Source organism: Martes martes, assembly GCF_963455335.1.
Source record: "Martes martes genome assembly, chromosome: 16".
Taxonomy (NCBI): Eukaryota; Metazoa; Chordata; class Mammalia; order Carnivora; family Mustelidae; genus Martes; species Martes martes.
The window spans coordinates 17,010,983-17,029,644 of NC_137904.1; the positions used below are offsets into that span (position 1 = coordinate 17,010,983).

An 18,662-nucleotide genomic window follows, 5' to 3' on the forward strand; every position below is an offset into this window, starting at 1 on the left:
GGGGACACCCAGCCTCCATCTCCCATCTCCAGAGGAAGCCCCAAGGACACCTGGCAGGGTTGATGGCCAACGAAGGAGGCCTTCCTACTTCAAGTTGAGGCCTCTAGTACTGCTTAGGGTGAGTTTGGGCAATTCATTTCTCCTCTCTGAGTTCATTTCTTCATCTGCAAAATAAGGCATTGGGTCAGGGGAGGCCTCCAGCTCTGGGGCTCCAAAAGCAAACGTAATACCTCTGTCCTGCCCCCAGTCCCCTGGGGCCCTTGCATTCATGCCCTGGGCTGTGGTTGAAGAGAGGGTCTGCAGAGGGTCTGTACCTTAAGATCAATAATAGCCTCAGGATTTTGTCCTCAGTGTTGTTGGGACCCAACCCCTTGGGGCCTCTACCTATGAGGGGAATCCCATTATCATCCCCATTTCACAGATGAGGATGCAAGCTCAGACTGGTGAGGCAAGTTACCCAAGACCTCACAGGCAGCTAGTAGCAGAGCCAAGGATATTAACTGAGGCTGTCTGATGTCAATGTCAGGCTTTCCCGCTTTTGTCTCAGGAGCCCAGTGGCAATATGTGGCCCCTGAATCTTCTAGGCACTTGCCTCCTTCTGCTTGTTTTTGGGAGGTGGAGATGTGGCTGGGACAGAACAAATGATGGGAGAGAAGAGAGGAGCTATAGAGATGCCAGCCAATGCTAAGGTTGACTGGGCAAAGGCCAGGCTTGGACTCAGAGGGACACGTGGATGGAAGCTGGGCTGTAAGGACAGAGGTGGGGGTCCTGCTGCAGGCTCTGGAAGTATCAGACAGCTGATACTTCCAGAAATGGCCCTGCTTCCTCTTCTGCTCTCCTGGCCACAAACCCCCCAGTGACTGAGCTCCCCACCTGGGGGCACAGATAGAATGGGGAGGATGTTTGGATATGGGAATGAGTCCCAGGTTTGGGGAAGGCTTCAGCCTGAGGCCACTCCACCCAAGTCCTGGCCTTGTTCTGTTCCCCCAGGTTCATGGGGGGCTGACAGCTTTATCTTTGCCTTGTGACGGGTGGCCCGTGGTTTCCTGCCAACAACTCCTCTTTCCGGAGGCTCAGCAGGGCCCAGGCGGAGCCAGAAGGAGCTGTGGGGCTGGGCTTGGGTGGCCCCACCAGCCCCGCCCCCATCTATCTTTGGGAATTTATTTGTCCACAGATGCTGCTGGCCCGCAGTCCATTGCCTGCCAGGGGCCAAGAGCTGCTCTGATCACCCAAGGGCTCTATTTTTCAACCCAAGTGCCTTCAACTGACCCCTGACTCCTGACCTCTGGCCCCAGCTGCCCTGTCCTGCCCTACCCTTCCTAAGGGGCCAGGAAGCCCCTGGGCTTCCACTGTAGACGTGGGCATCGACACCTGGCTCACCTCAAGAGCAAAGGCTGTGCAAAGGACTCAGGTCTCAGGCCCCAGCCTGGCCCACCATGGCACAGCGGCTCCAGGATGAACTGGCTGCTTTTTTCTTTGAGTACGACACTCCCCGAATGGTGCTCGTGCGCAACAAGAAGGTGGGCGTCGTCTTCCGCCTGATCCAGCTCGTGGTTCTGGTCTACGTCATTGGGTGAGTCTGGGCGCCCTACCTGCCACCCTTCTTGTACCAGCTTCCAACCTGGGCCTCTCCTCCAGGCTCTGGGAGGCCCCCATGACCCCAAGGAGTGCCTCTTTCTCTTCCTCGGTTGTCATCCTCCCTAACAGACTGTGGTGTTACTCAGAAGGAATGAAAGCCTGCTAACTCACTGTCAAGATGGGGACAGTTCGGCAGAGAGGGGAAGTCCTGCCCTGGGTCATATGGTGAACAAGAGGCAAAGCCGTTGGGCCCTAAGGAACTGACTCACTATTAACGGTCTCTCAAGTGGTGAGTGGTGCCAGAGGCCAGGGCCCTAGCAAACCACAACCAGAGTCCTTCTACTTCTGACCTCCATGCCACGCCAGGCGGAGACACACCCCATTTTAAAAGCCACACCCCATTTTATAGGATAGGTCCTGTTCCCACCTGCCCTGCCTAAATTAGAGGCATCCTGAGATACTTGAAACCCCCAGAGTAAAGAAAGTTCCAAATTCAGAACACCTGGTACCTTAATGGTGGCCTGTCAGGCAGGGATTGGAGGTCAGTTCTGGTCCCAGGGATGACTGCTCCTCTCTAAGCATCTTGAGACCTGTCCCACTGTCCCAGGAGAGCAGAGGCAGAAGTAAGGTGGTACTCCCCTACAGTCTTGCCATCCTGGGAGCCAGGACAGGCCTGACCATGCTTACACATACGTGTGCTTCCGTGAGCACACATGTGCATGGTGGTGTGTGTATGTATGTGTGTCATACCTGGAGCTCTGTGTGGATACACGTGTTCTGTGTCTGGGCACATGCCTACTGGGGGTGGCTGCTGGGTGTTTCCCTGTGTCTGAGTACCCACATGTGTATGTCGTGTGGCTAAGGTGACTGGGCACCTGATGTGGGTGCCCCGGCGGTGGGGGGCGGGGGGCATCATGTCTACTCAGGGTGATACAGCAGAGGGTTCTTGGAGCTCCCAGGGCCAATGAAGGAGTTTCAGCTCCTGCTGAGGGGGTTTGGGGATACCCGGCAGAATCACTGTGCTGTGGGATTCTGAGGGCTCTGCCCCTCTCCTGTCCATGTCCCCATTTTTGCTGTGGGACTAGAGCCCAGCATGGGCTGACTAGGAGGCCAGACAGTGCCCTATCATTCTGGTCCCTCCAGGGCCTCTGATATCCAAAACATCTTTCCCTCCACCCTGTCCGGCCCCCAAGGCCTCAGAGCTGCTCAGGTGGAGTCCAAGCCAGGAGCTAACCCTGTGCCACTTTTCGGCCTCTGCTTCCCTCCTGTTCACAGACCAATTTGACATCTGTAATGCCATTTGAGCTTGTGAGGAAAACTGAGGACCAGAAAGGAGTAGTGGTCACATAGCAAGTCCCAGCTAGAACTGAGGCCTCTTGACCCCCAGTCCTCAGCACTGCCTTCTCCTTTCCCACCTCACTAGGGCTCTGAGAACGTTGTAATGGGACACTGATGCTCTGATACCAAGCACAGGATGGGCCTAAAAGCTCAGCATTAGCTGCATTCCTGACCTTCCAGGGAAAAGAGAGCTTGCCAGCCCAGGCCTAGCCCATGCTTCACCAGAAGAGGCTGGAGAATATTGTCCTCACTGTGGCCCTATTTCCCCTTATTTCTGCTTTAAGTCAGCAGTGGGAGCAGTGCCAGGGCCCTCTTGTGCATTGGTGACAGACTGTGAGAGGGAAAGTGACAGTCCTCCCACCCCACTCCCCATTGTACCATATCGTGCAAGCCAACATCCAGTCCTGAACACATACCTCCAGTAACAGAAACCTGCCTACCTCCCTCCTTGCTTTCCTCCCCGCAAGGATAGTCTACTCGGTTTCCACATGGATGTGGCCTCCTCAGTGTTGGTGAGGCTCAGAGACACTGGGTGATTTAGTCTGGATCTCATAACCAGAAAGAGGCTGAACCAGATTTGAATCCAGCTGCATGGCTCCAAATTTGGCCTTCATAGCCTGGAAAGGAAACATCCTGGGAGTGGGGCATTGACATGCCCAAGTCATACAATGGAGCGCAGAAGGCAGGGTCCCCTGCAACACCCGCCCCTCACAACCCCACCCTCAAGCCCAGACTTTCTGTTCTGACTACAACTCTTACTGTCTCTAGCACCCTGGTCTGGCCTCTGCCCTCTGCTTAGCTGACTGCTCAGCTGCAGACAGAAACCGGCCTGGACTTGGTCTCACTATCCCAAGTTTTAGTTTCCCAACTGTTCCATGGACCAAGGTTTGGCGGGAACCCTCTAAAGAAGTTGTACACAGGCTTGTTTCTGAGGAGGGATGCCTTTCCTTAATTAGCCCTCTTCCCAAGGCCCCTGTCTGTCTGAATGCCTGGTCCTGTGGGTGCTGCAGGGTACAAAGGCGAGAATGGGAGAAGAGCCAGACTCCCGCATTCCAGAGACAGAGGCACAAACAAGATGGAGGGTGGGCAGACACAAAGACAGAACCAGACAGAGGGACAGACACTGACACACAACCACTCAGATGAAGGGAGAGGTCCTGAGACTGAGAGATGGCCAATTACTAAGAGGCAGAGAGTTTGATGTTGAGAACCCAGGCAGACACTGAGAAGGCAAACTGAAGCTGTGTTCTCTATCAGTCACACTCTTCTGGGGAGTCCATGGCCAATGGAGGGAGCAAGTGGGCCTTGAGGCCCTGGTGGGCTGAGCTAAGATCACACTCTTTTTGTCTCAAATTGGTTAATTTGCAGTCAGAACTGTCTCCTGGGAGGTGATGAGCTCTCTGTAACTCAGTATAGAGGCGGTATACATGGGCTGTCATCCATGACCTAACAGGCCCAACCAAGGAGTGTACTGGGATATATCCCTGCCTGGAGGGCTCTGGTTTGGGGAGGACAGAGGTCTGGCTGCAGTACACAGGGGGTCCCAATGGGATTCGTGAATGCTACTTGGTAAATGGAGCCTGGAAACCTTCCTGGAAGAGAAAACAGAGTGGCAGAACTAGCCTTGAGCAAAAAAGTCTGGGGGCTATAAGCCAGGCAAGCCTGCTCTTGGCTTTCTCTTTGCCACTACCCCCTCCTCCCCCATCTACCTTCACACAGAGCTCTTGAGATTGCATGCTTCTGAGATTTTCAGATGGGTCCTGGAGCATACCAATCAGGAATAAGGATAGATACAAATTCTTGATTGGAAAAATACATCCAGGGACATTTCTACAGCATCTTCTCTGTGCCTATTGCTGTGCTGGGATCCATGCAACAGAGGTGGGGTACAGGGTGACCAAAGGAAAAGTGAGGAGTGGAGGATGAGTTATCCAGTATTCCTTTGGTTCCTAGGGAAGAGTGGGGCTATCGAGTGGTTTATGCAACTGAAAAAAAAAAATCAGTAAAGGCTTCAGGCCTGGCCAGATCCTCCATGCTGAGGACACAGGAAGAGCAAGTTCTGCAGGGAGATGGGGAATTCAGGTGGGTCCCATTTGGGTTCTCCAAAGAAGCTAGCCAGGATTTTCTCTTCTTCCCAGCTCTACTATCTTCTGGGCTTCATTCTTAGGCAGTCTCTCTGTCCTCATAGTGACAAAATGACCACCAGCATCTGCAACCTGACATCTCACCAGCTTAGCCATCTCTAGGGCATAAGACTATCTCTTTTTCCAGAGTTCCAGCAAAAGTCCCAGATCTAATTCTTACTGGCAGGGATCAGACCAAATGCCTACTACAAAACCAATTGTTATGGCCAAGGAAATGAAAAACCCTTGTTGGTAGAGTCTCATCATGTGTCTACCTGGTCCAGGTACTCCTGCTGGAAATCGGAGAGTGATCAAAGGCCCTGGGGCAGGAAAAGAACAGTAAAAGAGTCACTAAGGTTAGGCTGTGGAGCCTGAAAGGACCTAAAGGAAAGGAGGTGGAAGGGTGAGTACAGCCACTGATTCAGGCCTCTGAATGCCAGGCTGAAGAACACGAGCTTTCTCCTAGAGATTTTGGGGAGCCATAGAAGGATGTCTAGCAGGGGAAGGCCCAGGGCAAGCAGGGGATGGGGAGGGAGCAAGAGGGGAGGAGGACGCCATGCCAAGGCAGAAGCAGTGAGCATGGAAGACAGAAGTAGTCATCCTGGTGAGCCCCACACCAGAGAGGTGTGTGTGTGTGTGGAGGGGGTGCCCACTGCTTAGTTTCTGCCCATTATTGCTACAGCAGTTCATGGCCCAGCACAGCCAAAGTTTTTGACTTCTTAAGAGTAGTGAGAAATTGGAATTTATGAGCAAAAGGAGCCTTTTGGTATTTAGAGGTTGGTGACTCATTAAAAAAATGTTTAAACATGAATTGTCAGCCCAATTTATCTGTAGACAACATGTAGACTAATCTCCAAACACTCAGTGTGGGGCCCAGCTCTAAACTCAATCCCTCCTGGGCCTGGAGTCTGGTCTTGCCTCTTCCCAAGGCTGCTGTGTCCCATAGCATCTGCCTGGTCTGGTTGGCTCCTGCCCATGGTTGCACCTTGTGTCCCCACCAGCCATAACATATTGTCGCATCCCCACACCAGAGTTGCCCTGACATCTGTCCCAGCTCCTCTGTGTCTCAGCCTCTCACAGCAAAACCCCTTTCGGTCCTGAGATGAAAACCAAGAGGACAGAAGGCCACAAAGAATGTGGGGATAATAGAAAATGAGGGTGTGAGGCTTTGAGGAGGAAGGGGTAGGCATAGTGCCATCCTCCAAGACGAGGGCACCAGAGGAGCAAGTTCTGCAGGAGACATGAGGCACTCAGGTTGGTCCCACTGAATTTTTGTTCTGAGATATTAGTCAAATGCCATAATATTCACCCTTTAGGAATATTCAGTTCAGTGCTTGTTTGTATAATCACAAAGTTGTGTCACCATCACCACTATCTAGTCTACAACGTGTCACTACTCCAGAAAGAGACTCTGTACTCCTTAGCAATAACTCCTCATTCTTTCTCTCTACAGCCTGCTTTGCCTGCTCTGGATATCTCATAGAAATAAAATCATATGTGGCCTTTTGTGTCTGGCTTCTTTCACTTAGCATAATATTTGTAAAGTCCTGTGTTGGTTATAACATGTGTCAGTAGTTCCTGGCTGAATACTATTTCATTGTATAGATATGTCACATTTGATTTATCTGTTCATTGGTTGATAGTTATTTAGGTTGTTTCCACTTTTGCTTCCTATGTATAATGTTTCTATGAACACTTGTGTACAAGTTTTTATAGGGAAGTATTTTCAGTTCTGTTGGGTATTTTGCTGAGTCAAGTGGTAATTCCATATTTAACTTTTTGAGGAATTGCCAGGTTGTTTTGCAAGGGTTTGAGCTGAGTTTGAGGTACCTGCGTGATGTCTGCGGTGAGGGACCAGGGGAGGGAGAAGGAATGGGTATCACAAAACATTGTGTCGTATAGACATGTATGTAAGACTTTTGAGTGCAGAATTTTGGTTGGCTTTGTTCACTTCTGTATTTTTAGTGCCTAGAACACTGCTTGGCACGTAATAAGGACTCAATCAATAAATACTTGTTGAATCACCAAATGAATGTGTGGAATTAGATCTCCAGGGAGAGTGTAGAAGTGGAGATAAAAATCTGGGGCTGAGAAGCCAGGGGGATGGGGGCAGGTGAACATATTAAGAGGAATTACAGACTCAAGACAGTGAAAATAAGAGGATTATTTATTATGTGCCTACTGCATGCTAATTTCCTCAATGAGAACTCACGGGAAATCCCACAGTCATTTAGACTTGCTTTCTTCCTGCGACCCAGCCCATAGCTCAGTACATAGGAGGGTCTTGCTCATATTTATTGAATGAAAAGCAGCATTTTTGAGGTAAGTGCCATCACATCTGTTTTACTGAGAAAGCCAGGACTCAGAGAGGTTTAGCCTTTAGCCTGGTGAGGCTAAAGACACACAGGTGGTGAGTGGCAGTGCTGATACCTGAATCATGGCTTCTGTTACACTTTGGGGGCCACACTCTTGGTCACTCCACTATTTGGAGGGGTTCAGAACATGGAGAAGCTCCCCAGAATCCCCAACAGCTCCTCTGAGCTTGGGCATGGAGTCAGGATCCTCCTTGGAGGAAGGAGGCTGAGGAGGGTAGGCGTGGGTGATGCGCCCAGTCTCCCTGATAAGGCTGGAAGCACTTAGGACTGGAAGCCTTTGTCCTGCCTTGCCTGGTGCCATCTGGGACCTGCAGGGGACAGCAGTGACCATGTTCAGGCTTGGGAGGGGCGCCTCCTGGGCCATGCTGGGGGAGAGGCCTGGAGAAGATAAAGTGGAGACCATGGGAGGGGAGAGGAAAATCTGGGTGGGCTGACTTCCTGGAGCCTGGGGCTGGGAGACCACCCCCAGAGACCTAGCACTGACTCTGAGATTAAGATGTCCAGAGAACTGCAATGAGACCTGAGCTCTGGGACACAGGAGAGGGTCTTTGAACTCTGCTTGGGCAGTCAGAGCCACAGATTTCCCCCAGAGATACAGAGCTACACACTCTGATGGTTACCACAAATGGTCACACACACTCAAACACAGTCACACTGCATCTCCATTCAGTCTTTCCTTTTTTTTTTAATTTAATTAACATTTAATGTATTATTTGCTTCAGGGGTACAGGTCTGTGAATCATCAGGCTTACAGAATTCACAGCACTCACCATAGCACATACTCTCCCCAATGTCCATAACCCAGCCACCCTATCCCTCCCCCCTACCCCCCTAGCAACCATCTGATTCCTGAGATTAAGAGTCTTATGGTTGGTCTCCCTTCCCCATCCCATCTTGTTTCATCTTTTCCCTCCCTACCCCGCACGACCCCCTGCCCTGCCTTTCAAATTCCTCATATCAGAGAGATCATATGATAATTGTCTTTCTCTGATTGACTTATTTCTCCTAGCATAATACCCTCTAGTTCCATCCACGTCATTGCAAATGGCAGGATTTCAGGGGTTTTGATGGCTGCATAGTATTCCATTTTGTGTGTGTGTGTGTGTGTGTGTGTGTGTGTGTGTGTGTGTATCTCACATCTTCTTTATCCATTCATCTGTTGATGGACATCTAGGCTCTTTCCATAGTTTGGCTGTCATGGACATCATGTAGTCTTTCCTGAAAGAAATGGACCATACCCAGGACTCTCAGTTGTAAACAACAAAAACCAAACCCAAACTGCCTTAAATAAAGAAAGGGAATTTATTAGCTCATGTAACAGGAAAGTCCAGAAGTAGATTTTTTTTTAACATGTGTCAGGCTTGGCTAGATCCAGGTCCTCAACCATTGTCGGGAGACTGCCCTCTTCCATCTCCTGGCCTAACTTTCCTCTAAGTTGGCTTCATTCTTAGACTTATCTCTCTGTGAGATAGCAAGATGACTAACCATAGTTTTGGTCTTACGGCTACCTTGCTCAGTTACCCAACAGAAAGGATTCTTTCCCAATAATTCCCAGAAAAATCCTAGCCTCATTGCTGAAACTCCCCAGGTTGTGTGTCCATCTTTGGACCTATCCCTGTTGCTAGGGCAATAGAACAGTGGTTGGCAAATCTTGGTAATGTGCCCCACCCTCCCTACACCCAAAGCTAGGAGGGAGGTTAATTTCATTGACCCTCCCAGACAGAAAATGGAGAACCCAAAGGAACAGGGGTTCTTCATGTTAGGAAGGGAAGGCCAGAATTTTCTAAGAAAGCTGGGAGGCGGGGCGCCTGGGTGGCTCAGAGAAGCCTCTGCCTTCGGCTCAGGTCATGATCCCAGGGTCCTGGGGTGGAGCCCCACATCGGGCTCTCTGCTCAGCAGGAAGCCTGCTTCCCCCTCTCTCTCTGCTTGCCTTTCTGCCTACTTGTGATCTCTGTCAAATAAATAAATAAAATCTTAAAAAAAAAAAAAAGAAAGCTGGGAGGCCTCCATCCTGAGTCACTCCACAAGGGCCTCAACTGGGGCCACATAATGCGGAGGGCCACTTAACCCTCTGTTTCCTTCCTGTCCCCCTTGCCAGGAGCTCCCAGCATGGCTGAGATAATCATAGCTAATCTCTATGTAGTGCTTACTGCATGCCAGTCCCCGTTCTAAGTGATTTACATGCAGTAAGTCACAGCAAGTACAAATAGTACTATTATTGTTATTCTCGTTTTACAGATGAGGAATCTGAGGCAGAGAGGGATTGAATAGCTTATCCAAAATCACGCAGCCCATGAGTAGTGTAGCTGGGATTCCAATCCATCCCCTTGGGCAACAAAGGCCAGGTTTTCAGCCATCATGCTCTGCTAGTTCTCAATGGAAGAATCTCAAGAAGGAAGGAGCACTCTGGGCATGAGGATTATGGTCCAAGAAGCTTGGTCTCTAGGCCTCAGCAAATCCTGCTCTTGGAAAAGGATCTGAAAGAGTCCTTTAGTGGATCTCCTCTCCAGGAATTAGTATTTTCCTTGTAAAAAGAGGGGGGGAACATTAGGTACAGGCCAGCCCGGGGAAGCAGGTGAGGCTCTCCTGCCCCCAGCCCAAGACGTAGCTTTAGAAGCAGAGAATGGCTCAGAGACTCATCTGGAGAGGGGAAGGGAAAATATCTGAAATGTCTAGCTGGTGCCAGAAAGGGCAGCAGCCCGTATAGCCTCATGCCATCTTTGAATGGCCTGGCCCAGCTCTGACTCCTTTAACCCCCAAAACACCCCACAGGTGGGTGTTTGTCTACGAGAAGGGCTATCAGACTTCAAGTGGCCTCATCAGCAGCGTGTCTGTGAAACTCAAGGGTCTGGCTGTGACGCAGCTCCCAGGCCTGGGCCCCCAGGTCTGGGATGTAGCTGACTACGTCTTCCCTGCCCAGGTAAGCTTACTCAGAGGTATACATTCCACCCACAGGGCCTGGCTCAGAGTGGGGGTTGGACTCTGTCCAATCTCCATATTGGACTAATGCAGCTCCCATCTCCCTCTGGGCCTCAGCTTCCCTGACCGTGAATGAGGGGCAAAAATAGGTTGTAATATCAACCCATTCTGATGTCACGGGGTATGGAGGCTGCTGGGTACCATGTGGATTTCAGGGGCTTGTTGGGCCAGTGTTTGTGTTCTTGGAGCTGTTCTCCCAACTCAGAACTCTGCGCTTCCCTCCCCTACTCCTTATTTCCAGGGGGACAGCTCCTTCGTGATCATGACCAATTTCATTGCGACCCCCCACCAGGCTCAAGGCTACTGTGCAGAGGTGAGGACTGCTATCCATCCCCTCTCCCTACTCCTTACAGGGGAAAATATCATGGAAGAGGAAATTGCCTTGGGCACTGAAGATAGGCTTTCTCAGGGCAAAGCTATGGTGGAATTTTAGGCATAGATTAGGCATAGGCATTCACAAAGTAACAGTCTGCTATTGGCAGTGATGCTTCCCTCCCAGCTGTGTGTCAAGCAAGATGCTGAGCCACAGTTCCCACCCAATCCACAAGCCCTAACATCTCTGGTCCCTGCCAGGTGACACTGGCATAGCTTGGGATGAGCCCAGAGGGGTCCTGGGAGGGTACTGGGGAAGGAAGCTGTAAGCAAAGTTCACCCCAAAGCTAACACTGCCTCATGATTTCCCTAGGGCTCTGGTGGTGGGAGGGGCTCTCCTTAGGACACTACTCAGAGGCCTGGGATCAGCCACTCTCCCTTCCCCTAGCACCCAGAAGGGGGTACATGCACAGATGACAGTGGCTGCACTCCAGGGAAGGCAGAAAGGAAGGCCCAAGGTAAGGTTGGCCTCCTCCTGTCCCCCTGCACAAGCCCTGTTCAGCTCCAGGCTTCCTCCACCAGGAAGTCCTTCCTGCTCTCTCCCTTCCTGCCATTCTAACCTTGGCCTGCCCTGTCCCAGACCCAGCCACATTTCTGTCCTCAGGCTTCTGCTCTTTGTTGTCCCATCACTGGGGGCTCTCAGGGATGAGGGGCCTCCTCTCTATCCCCAGCTTGGAGTGGACACCCATGGGTTCCTCCTTTGCTCCAGGCATACGCACAGGCAAGTGTGTGGCCTTCAACGACTCTGTGCAGACATGTGAGATCTTTGGCTGGTGTCCTGTGGAGGTGGATGACAACGTCCCACGGTAATGCCTTATCCATCCAGGTAGCTGGGAGCAGGTTTCCCAGCCCAGACAAGGGGGCATCTGGATCCATGTTCTGGAAAGGATCTGTCCTCCCTTCTTCCAGCCCCACCCTTACCCCATCTGTACGGCCCAAGCCAATGATCCCTCTGGCCCCTGGTCAAGGGGCCTGAGAGTCCATCATTACAGCACACCCTCCCCCTGCCACCACTCCAGGGCACCAGGAAGATCCCATAGGTTCTCACACCCCCATACCCATGACAAACACTGTCGGGCACATGGGGGACTCCTGAGGAGAGGACAGTAAGTGAGTACGGTGTCCTCCAGCCCTGCCCTTCTCCAAGAGGCCGAGAACTTCACACTCTTCATCAAGAACAGCATCAGCTTTCCACGCTTCAAGGTCAACAGGTTTGTGGGAAAAGGGGGCAGAAACGCAGGCACCCACCTCCCCCCTCCAAGGCTGCTCCAGCTGGTCTCAACTGTCTCTGTCACCTTCCACTTCGACTGATTTCACTTGGGGAAGAAACCTGAGCCGGGCTCCTGGGGTGGGCCACCTTTAGTCTCAAGGGCTGTGGAAGGGGGGGTTTGTGGAGCTTGTGAGGAATCTCCAGAGCTTTGGGACATGGTGGTCCCCCCCCCCCACCCGCCCCACTGGCATCCTGCCTCTACTGATGTTCTCCACCCCTATGTAGGCGCAACCTGGTGGAAGAGGTGGATGCGGCCTACATGAAGACCTGCCTCTATCACAAGATCTTGCACCCACTGTGCCCCGTGTTCAAGCTCGGCTATGTGGTACAGGAGTCAGGACAGAATTTTAGCACCCTGGCTGAGAAGGTACGGTGCCAGGTTAATGAGAAGGACTAGGTCCTGGAATCAGCAGGTCAAAGAAGGCTTTTCCATCCCAGGTAATGCCCCCTCAAGCCTTTCAGGTATGGGCTGAGTATATATGTGGATTTATTCCCTAATACGGGAGAGTCCTGAGGGTCAGGCCTGAGTCCTCAGCAGAGCCTGGTTGGTATGAATCTGACACAGAGGAGGTGCCCAGAATGAATGGTTATGGGCAGACATTTTCACCTGGATGTTTGCTGAGGTCACACTGTTTTTTAAATATGGGATGAAAGCAGCTTGAATTCCATGCTCTATGGCCCTGAGAAGGCCTGTGCCCTGCTCGATAATCTTGAAAATTCCAGAATCTGGGATCTGTACAGTCACCTGGGGTTCCAAGAGAAGCAGTACCTTGTAAGGAGCACAGACCTGTCTGACTGGGTTCAAATCCTGGCTCTGCTCCTAATGAGCAATGTGGTCTCAGACTAGTTAGTCTCTTACCTTGAGTATGTCTGAGCTTTTGCACCTACATAGTAGGGATAATAATAGTACCAGGCTTGTGGGGTTGTCTCGAAGATCAAGTGGGTTCATGCATAGGATGGCACTTCAGTACTGCCTGGCATGTGGTGACCCTGGGTACATGTTCCCACGTGATCATCATCAGCCTTCTCTTATAGTTGCCTATTTAGGGATGGAAATCAGCTTCTTTTCTGTGATATCACACATACACACAAAACTTGCTCACAACACATTTATCTAAAACAGGGATCAGCAAAGTTTTTCTTTAAAGGGCCAGAGGTTTCAGTTTTGCTGGCCATATGGACTCTGTTCCAACCTTATTCAAGTCAGCTGTTAGAGAGCAAAAGCAGCCACAGAAAATATGCAAACAAGTTCGGCCCTTTGGCCTCAGTTTCCCAAACCCTGGAGGCAGTTTATACTGGAGCAACACTTACACAACCAGAAAGCTGAATGTTAGACTTCCCTGTTCCTAAAATCTCCCTGCCACGTGTACTAGGAACTTCTCACCCCTCACTATCATCCACAGACCCTTGCATCCCTACCTCCTGCCGAGTCGCCCAGCTCCACTCCTGCTCTGACCACTCCCCAGATCTCCTGTTGCTCAGCCTACCCCCACCTGTCCCCGATCCTCACCTTGCTCAGAGAAGCTTCACTTTCTCAAGTTTTCTCTTCCTAACCCAGGTCTTTACAGACTCACTCTTTAATTCAACATTATTTACTTGCCTTCCACACTGTAACTTTCACTAGGAACTCAGGAGTCAGTGACAAATGAGACACACAGCCCCACTCTCACAGTTTATAGTCTAGAAGAGATGGGTTAATAATCACACAAAATGAATATATGATTTCAAAGTGACAAATGTTCCAGGAGAAAACAGAGGGTCTAACAGGCACACGTTTTTAGACTAGAGGCGGTCATTAGGGAAGGCCTCTCAGGGAAAGTGACCAAAGGATAAGAAAGGGTCAGCCTCGTGGAGCTGTATATGCAAAGGCCCTGAGGTAGAAAGAACCTGATATATTCTAGAAACCACCAGAAAGTCAGAGTGTGATGGGTGGGAGGTGGGGCCAGAGGGGGCAACAGGACCTTGCCCTGCAGTAGCTTCTCAGCGTCTCTTCTCAAACAAAAAAATGCTTCCCACTTCAAGAGATTGCTGGCACCAGCATAAGACAGGACTTTCTTGATCCTGAAGCCTGGGTTTTAAACACCGGCTTCCCTGCAGGGCGGGGTGGTCGGCATCACCATTGACTGGAACTGTGACCTGGACTGGCATGTGCACCACTGCAAACCCATCTACGAGTTCCATGGACTGTATGAGGACAAAAACCTGTCTCCAGGCTTCAATTTCAGGTGCCTGCCAGGACCCCACCGGTCCACCCTTCCTTGGGCTCCCAGAAGGTTGAGGGTTTTCATGTGGGTCTTCTACTCCCAGAACCCCTTGAGGCCCAGTAAGTGTCCCCAGGAAGAAAACAGAGGAAGCTGGGCAACTCCCACTGCAGGGAGCCTGCAGGGAACAAGACCTTGGCACCCTGAGCCCCCACCCTTTGAGGCCCACCTGGCCAGGACTGGCAGGGGAAATCACTGACATCAAGAGTTAGGGTGAGGATTGAATACAGCATTCATGGAATGAGGCATGGGGTGTTGGGTGCATGGGACTGTCCTCATGGACCTCTGAGGGCTCCTGCTGAACTCCAAGAACACTGGACCCAAAACTGTTCTCCACCACCCTCTTCTGCAACCTCACCCTTTCCCCCAAGGTTTGCCAGGCACTTTGTGGAGAACGGGACTAACCACCGCCACCTCTTCAAGGTGTTTGGGATTCGCTTTGACATTCTCGTGGATGGCAAGGTGAGTGTCCAGTGTGAAGGACAGCCAGAGACACGTTCTTAGTTCCTGTGAGTGCTTTTTGGGTGTCCATGGTTATAGACAACAGGAAGTTGACTGGGCTTCATTCAGCAGTTTTACTGCTGATAACCAATGGGCCTGATAACCACTGAGGGCAGGTCTTTCCAGCCAGTGACCTCACCTCCTCCACTACCTCCCTCTGTCCAGGGATGCAGAGCCAAGGTCAAAACCAAGGACTTCTAACCAGCAGCTGAGACCCCACATAGAGCCAGAGCTGTGTGGAGCAGGCTGTGGAGCCGGCTAATGGTGGGGGTAGAGGGTAGAAAGGGGGAGCTCTTTGACCCAAGTCTGACCCAAGTCTTGGCCTTTTCTACCTCGCTCCTTCTGACTGTTAATCCTTCTTTCCCTGGACCCTGCCACCAGGCTGGAAAGTTTGACATCATCCCCACAATGACAACCATTGGCTCTGGGATTGGCATCTTTGGAGTGGTAAGTGCTAGGGTCACAGGGGCACTGTACTAAGGTCAGTCCCTCCCCTTCCACATCTCAGTGGCAGCTTATCCCATCCTTACTGAGCCCAGCCCACCACCCCAGACCCACAGTATGTCTGAAAAAACTGAGGGCCAGAGCTGGGGCAGGACTGAAGTGGGATGGGGTGGTCTTGATCTCCCAAGGGACATGCAATGCCTCAACCCCCCTTCCAGAATCTGAGGTCTAGATAGAGCAGGGTTGAGCCAGGCCCCCCAGCCAGAAAGGATTGAAGTGGGACATGGAGGGTTCTGTCCCTGCCCCAAGATTCCCATGCGCTATCTGTCCCTTCCTTGCCCTCAGGCCACGGTTCTCTGTGACCTGTTGCTGCTCCACATCCTGCCCAAAAGGCACTACTACAAGCAGAAGAAGTTCAAGTATGCAGAGCACATGGGGTCAGGGGCGGTAAGAGATTTCCCTGAGTTGGGGCCTTTCTGAGGCCTTAGGTCCACATGTCTGTGTTGGGGGGCCAGCTGCTTCCCTGAGGCTGACTTTTTGTTCCCTCCAATGCTTACACAGGGCGAGCGTGACCCCGCAGCCACCAGCTCCACCCTGAGCCTGCAGGAGAACATGAAGACATCCTGACCCTCACCCCCTAACTCCTGACTGGACACAGCATGAGGCTTCAGGCAGGGGCCCTGGTGGGGTCCCAACCAGGACAGGACATGGTCTCTGCAGGAGCTCTCCACCCTCTTAGCCAGGCAGACACTAGGGTCTTGTCAGCTCAGTGGGGACACTGGGAGGGACCTGTTCAAGTCTGGGCTCTGGCCCCAACTCCACAAGCCCCAAGGGAGCTTTACTCCAGCCTCAGCCACTCCTGGTTTAGAGAGCCTGGGGTTGGGCAGGGCTCCTCTCACACTCCTCTATCAGAGCTGTGTGCTTCTCACTCTGGGCCCTCAAGCACTGCACTGCCTCGTGTCTCTAGATTCATGCTTTCCCATATGGCAGACACTAGCCACGATGAGATGACCATTTAAATTTATATTAATTTAAACTGAATAAAATAAAAAAATTCAGTTCCTAAAACTAGCCAGCCACATTACAACTGCTAAATAGATACATGTGCCTAATAGCTGCCATACTGGACCACATAGAATATTGCAGAAAGTTCTATTGGATGGCTCTGCTTGAGCCCTGTTTCTTACTGGCCCCAGATTTTCCTAGGGAGCTTGTCAACATTGCAGGCACCTGGGCCAACCTCAGATCTCCTGAACCAGAATGTCTAGGGCTGGCCATGGAGATGTAAGGATGGCAAACTCCCCAGGCCATTGTAAAGGCTAAAGTTTAAGAACTGCTCCTGATTGGGTATCAGATTTTGCCTGGGCCTGCCTGACCTGGAAGATGCAGGCTTTGAGTAGGTGTGTGGTGTACTTACAAGCCACATGGTGTCTCATGTACACACCCGCACACTCTCATCTACATGCACACCCCCCTCCCATCCACACTCTGGCTTTGAACAGCTGGGGCCCTGCAAACACAGCCATCTGGACAGACCTATGCCCTCAAGTACAGACACATGGTCCATGCAACAGCACCTCCACAGAGCTAGGCTTCTCCCTAAGTGTGTCAGGCCAGGACAGTCCCTTCTAGCCATGAATCCTCACTCAGCTACCTCGGGTTGGGGTGGAGCCCTGGCCAAATCCTGGGCTCCCTGCTTATGGCCCAGACTCAGCACCTAAGGCCTGACCAATTCTGTCTGAACACAAGGTCTGGGGAAAGTGAGGGGTGGAGTACAATAAAAGGAATGAGGACAAACTTCCGCCTTCTGTACTTTTCCCTCTCTGAAACTGGGTGTCCCCATCTGTGGAATGCAGGGTTGAGCTGAGAGATCTTTGAGGTCCTCTCGATCTCTTGTTAGACAGTGGTGAGTCGACACTTAGGCCCTGAGCCCACCAGGGTCAGTCTTGGAGGTCAGCTCACCTCTGACCATGGGCCACTGTACCCAAACATTGGAGCTCCTTCTGGTCCTCCATGTACCCCTAACACAGCTTTGAGAGGCCTGGCACTCAGACAAGCAGATATTCTCTGGAGTGGCCTCAGGAAAGCAGGAATAAGAATGGGGCTGGCTGCTCCAGGAGAGAGACTTGAGGGAATCCCAAAGAGGAGAGGAAGGTCTTGAATGGAGATAATGTGGAAGGATTCTCCAGGGGCCCTGCAGTGGGCAAGACCTGCAGTCTGGACCTATGGCCAGTAAGGGACCCTGGGAACCCCCCCATCACCAAATTCTATTTAGACCAGTGCTCTCCAAGAGCAGCGATGGAAACATTCTCTATCTGTGCTTTCCAAAATAGTAGTCACTAGCCACATGTGGCCACTAAATGTTTAAAATGTGGCTAGTGAAACCAAGGAACTGAATTTTTAATTTTATTTACTTTTAATTAATTTAAATCACCACACATGGCTAGTGGCAGTAAGAAATGATATTGGGCAGCACAGGCCAGCCCTCTCCCTGTCCTTCAGGCCCTTGACTTTCTACCCTCTTCCCCAGCTAAGAATCATCCTTTAGATTTTACAAGAAGGGAACTCCTTCTTCTTCCTCCCTTTGTTCTCCAGTCCTATGTGCTTTTGCACCTCCTGCCCTCTTCCTTCCTGAATGATCAAAGGATTCCTCCTTTGTATCCAACCCTTCTATCTGGCCCAGAAGCCTCCTAGAGAGGCTGCCTCTCCTCTCCAATACCTGCATTTGCTCCTCTCTTCTGCCTCCTCCTGGCCCTTGTTCCTCTGCAGCTCTTCCTGCTCTACCTTCCTGTCACCATTCCAGAAAGACCTACACTTCTATACTTCCCTCTGCATCCCACCCTCTGCAGCTGGCCGCCAGCCCCCACCGCCACTTCTCCTAAATGCCCTTGTTAGGGTTACCAACAGTGTCCTTGCTGCCAAATCCAAGCAGACACTTCAATCCATATCCTGCTTGGCCTGTCAGCCTCTGACACTGTTGACCAAGCCCTCCTTTGTTGAAAGATTTCCTTCCAACAGCTCTTAGAAACCACCCTCTCCTGATTTTCCAGCCAGACCAGTATATAGGGAAAAGAGTTTTCAACTGCAGCTCTGCCAAGGGTCACTGTATGTCCATAGGCAAGTTGCTTAACTCTTCAAGCTTCTTGAGGAGTCAGGGATAATAATAGCCTCTACTCAGGTTGGGATAAGATAAGATACGTATATACGTAAAGTGCCTGGCATACCAGTAGCACTCTGCCTCTTCATTCAGCCTCCCTTTCAATGGTGGAGTCAGCTAGTTGTCCCTGGGTATCTATCCTCTCTGTAGTGATGTAACCCTTGGTTCTTCACTGGGTATGTGGCTGCCTAGCATGGAAACTGCATTTCCCAGCCTCCTCTCCCTGCTGGGTCTGGCCATGTGACTAAGTTTTAGCTAATGGGA

General features: G+C 51.4%; 1 protein-coding gene across 1 annotated transcript; it reads left to right on the forward strand.

The window, feature by feature from the left end:
* The first annotated feature begins 1,416 nt into the window (after positions 1-1,416).
* Positions 1,417-17,035, forward strand: P2RX1 (purinergic receptor P2X 1). The gene is made up of 12 exons (XM_080825898.1): positions 1,417-1,573; positions 10,187-10,334; positions 10,635-10,706; positions 11,154-11,223; positions 11,475-11,571; positions 11,896-11,976; positions 12,261-12,402; positions 14,133-14,260; positions 14,668-14,758; positions 15,179-15,244; positions 15,587-15,688; positions 15,803-17,035. The coding sequence occupies exons 1-12, from the start codon at positions 1,437-1,439 to the stop codon at positions 15,866-15,868; spliced, it is 1,200 nt and encodes a 399-aa protein (XP_080682024.1). The 5' UTR covers positions 1,417-1,436; the 3' UTR covers positions 15,869-17,035.
* Positions 17,036-18,662: the final 1,627 nt, after the last annotated feature.

What these genes read in the sequence shown, in the direction of transcription:
- P2RX1 (XM_080825898.1), top strand. Translation starts at nt 1,437, where the DNA reads ATGGCACAGCGGCTCCAGGATGAACTGGCTGCTTTTTTCTTTGAGTAC. An exon ending in ACTACGTCTTCCCTGCCCAG is followed by an intron (nt 10,335 to 10,634) that starts GTAAGCTTACTC and finishes CCTTATTTCCAG; the next exon opens with GGGGACAGCTCCTTCGTGAT. An exon ending in CCACGCTTCAAGGTCAACAG is followed by an intron (nt 11,977 to 12,260) that starts GTTTGTGGGAAA and finishes ACCCCTATGTAG; the next exon opens with GCGCAACCTGGTGGAAGAGG.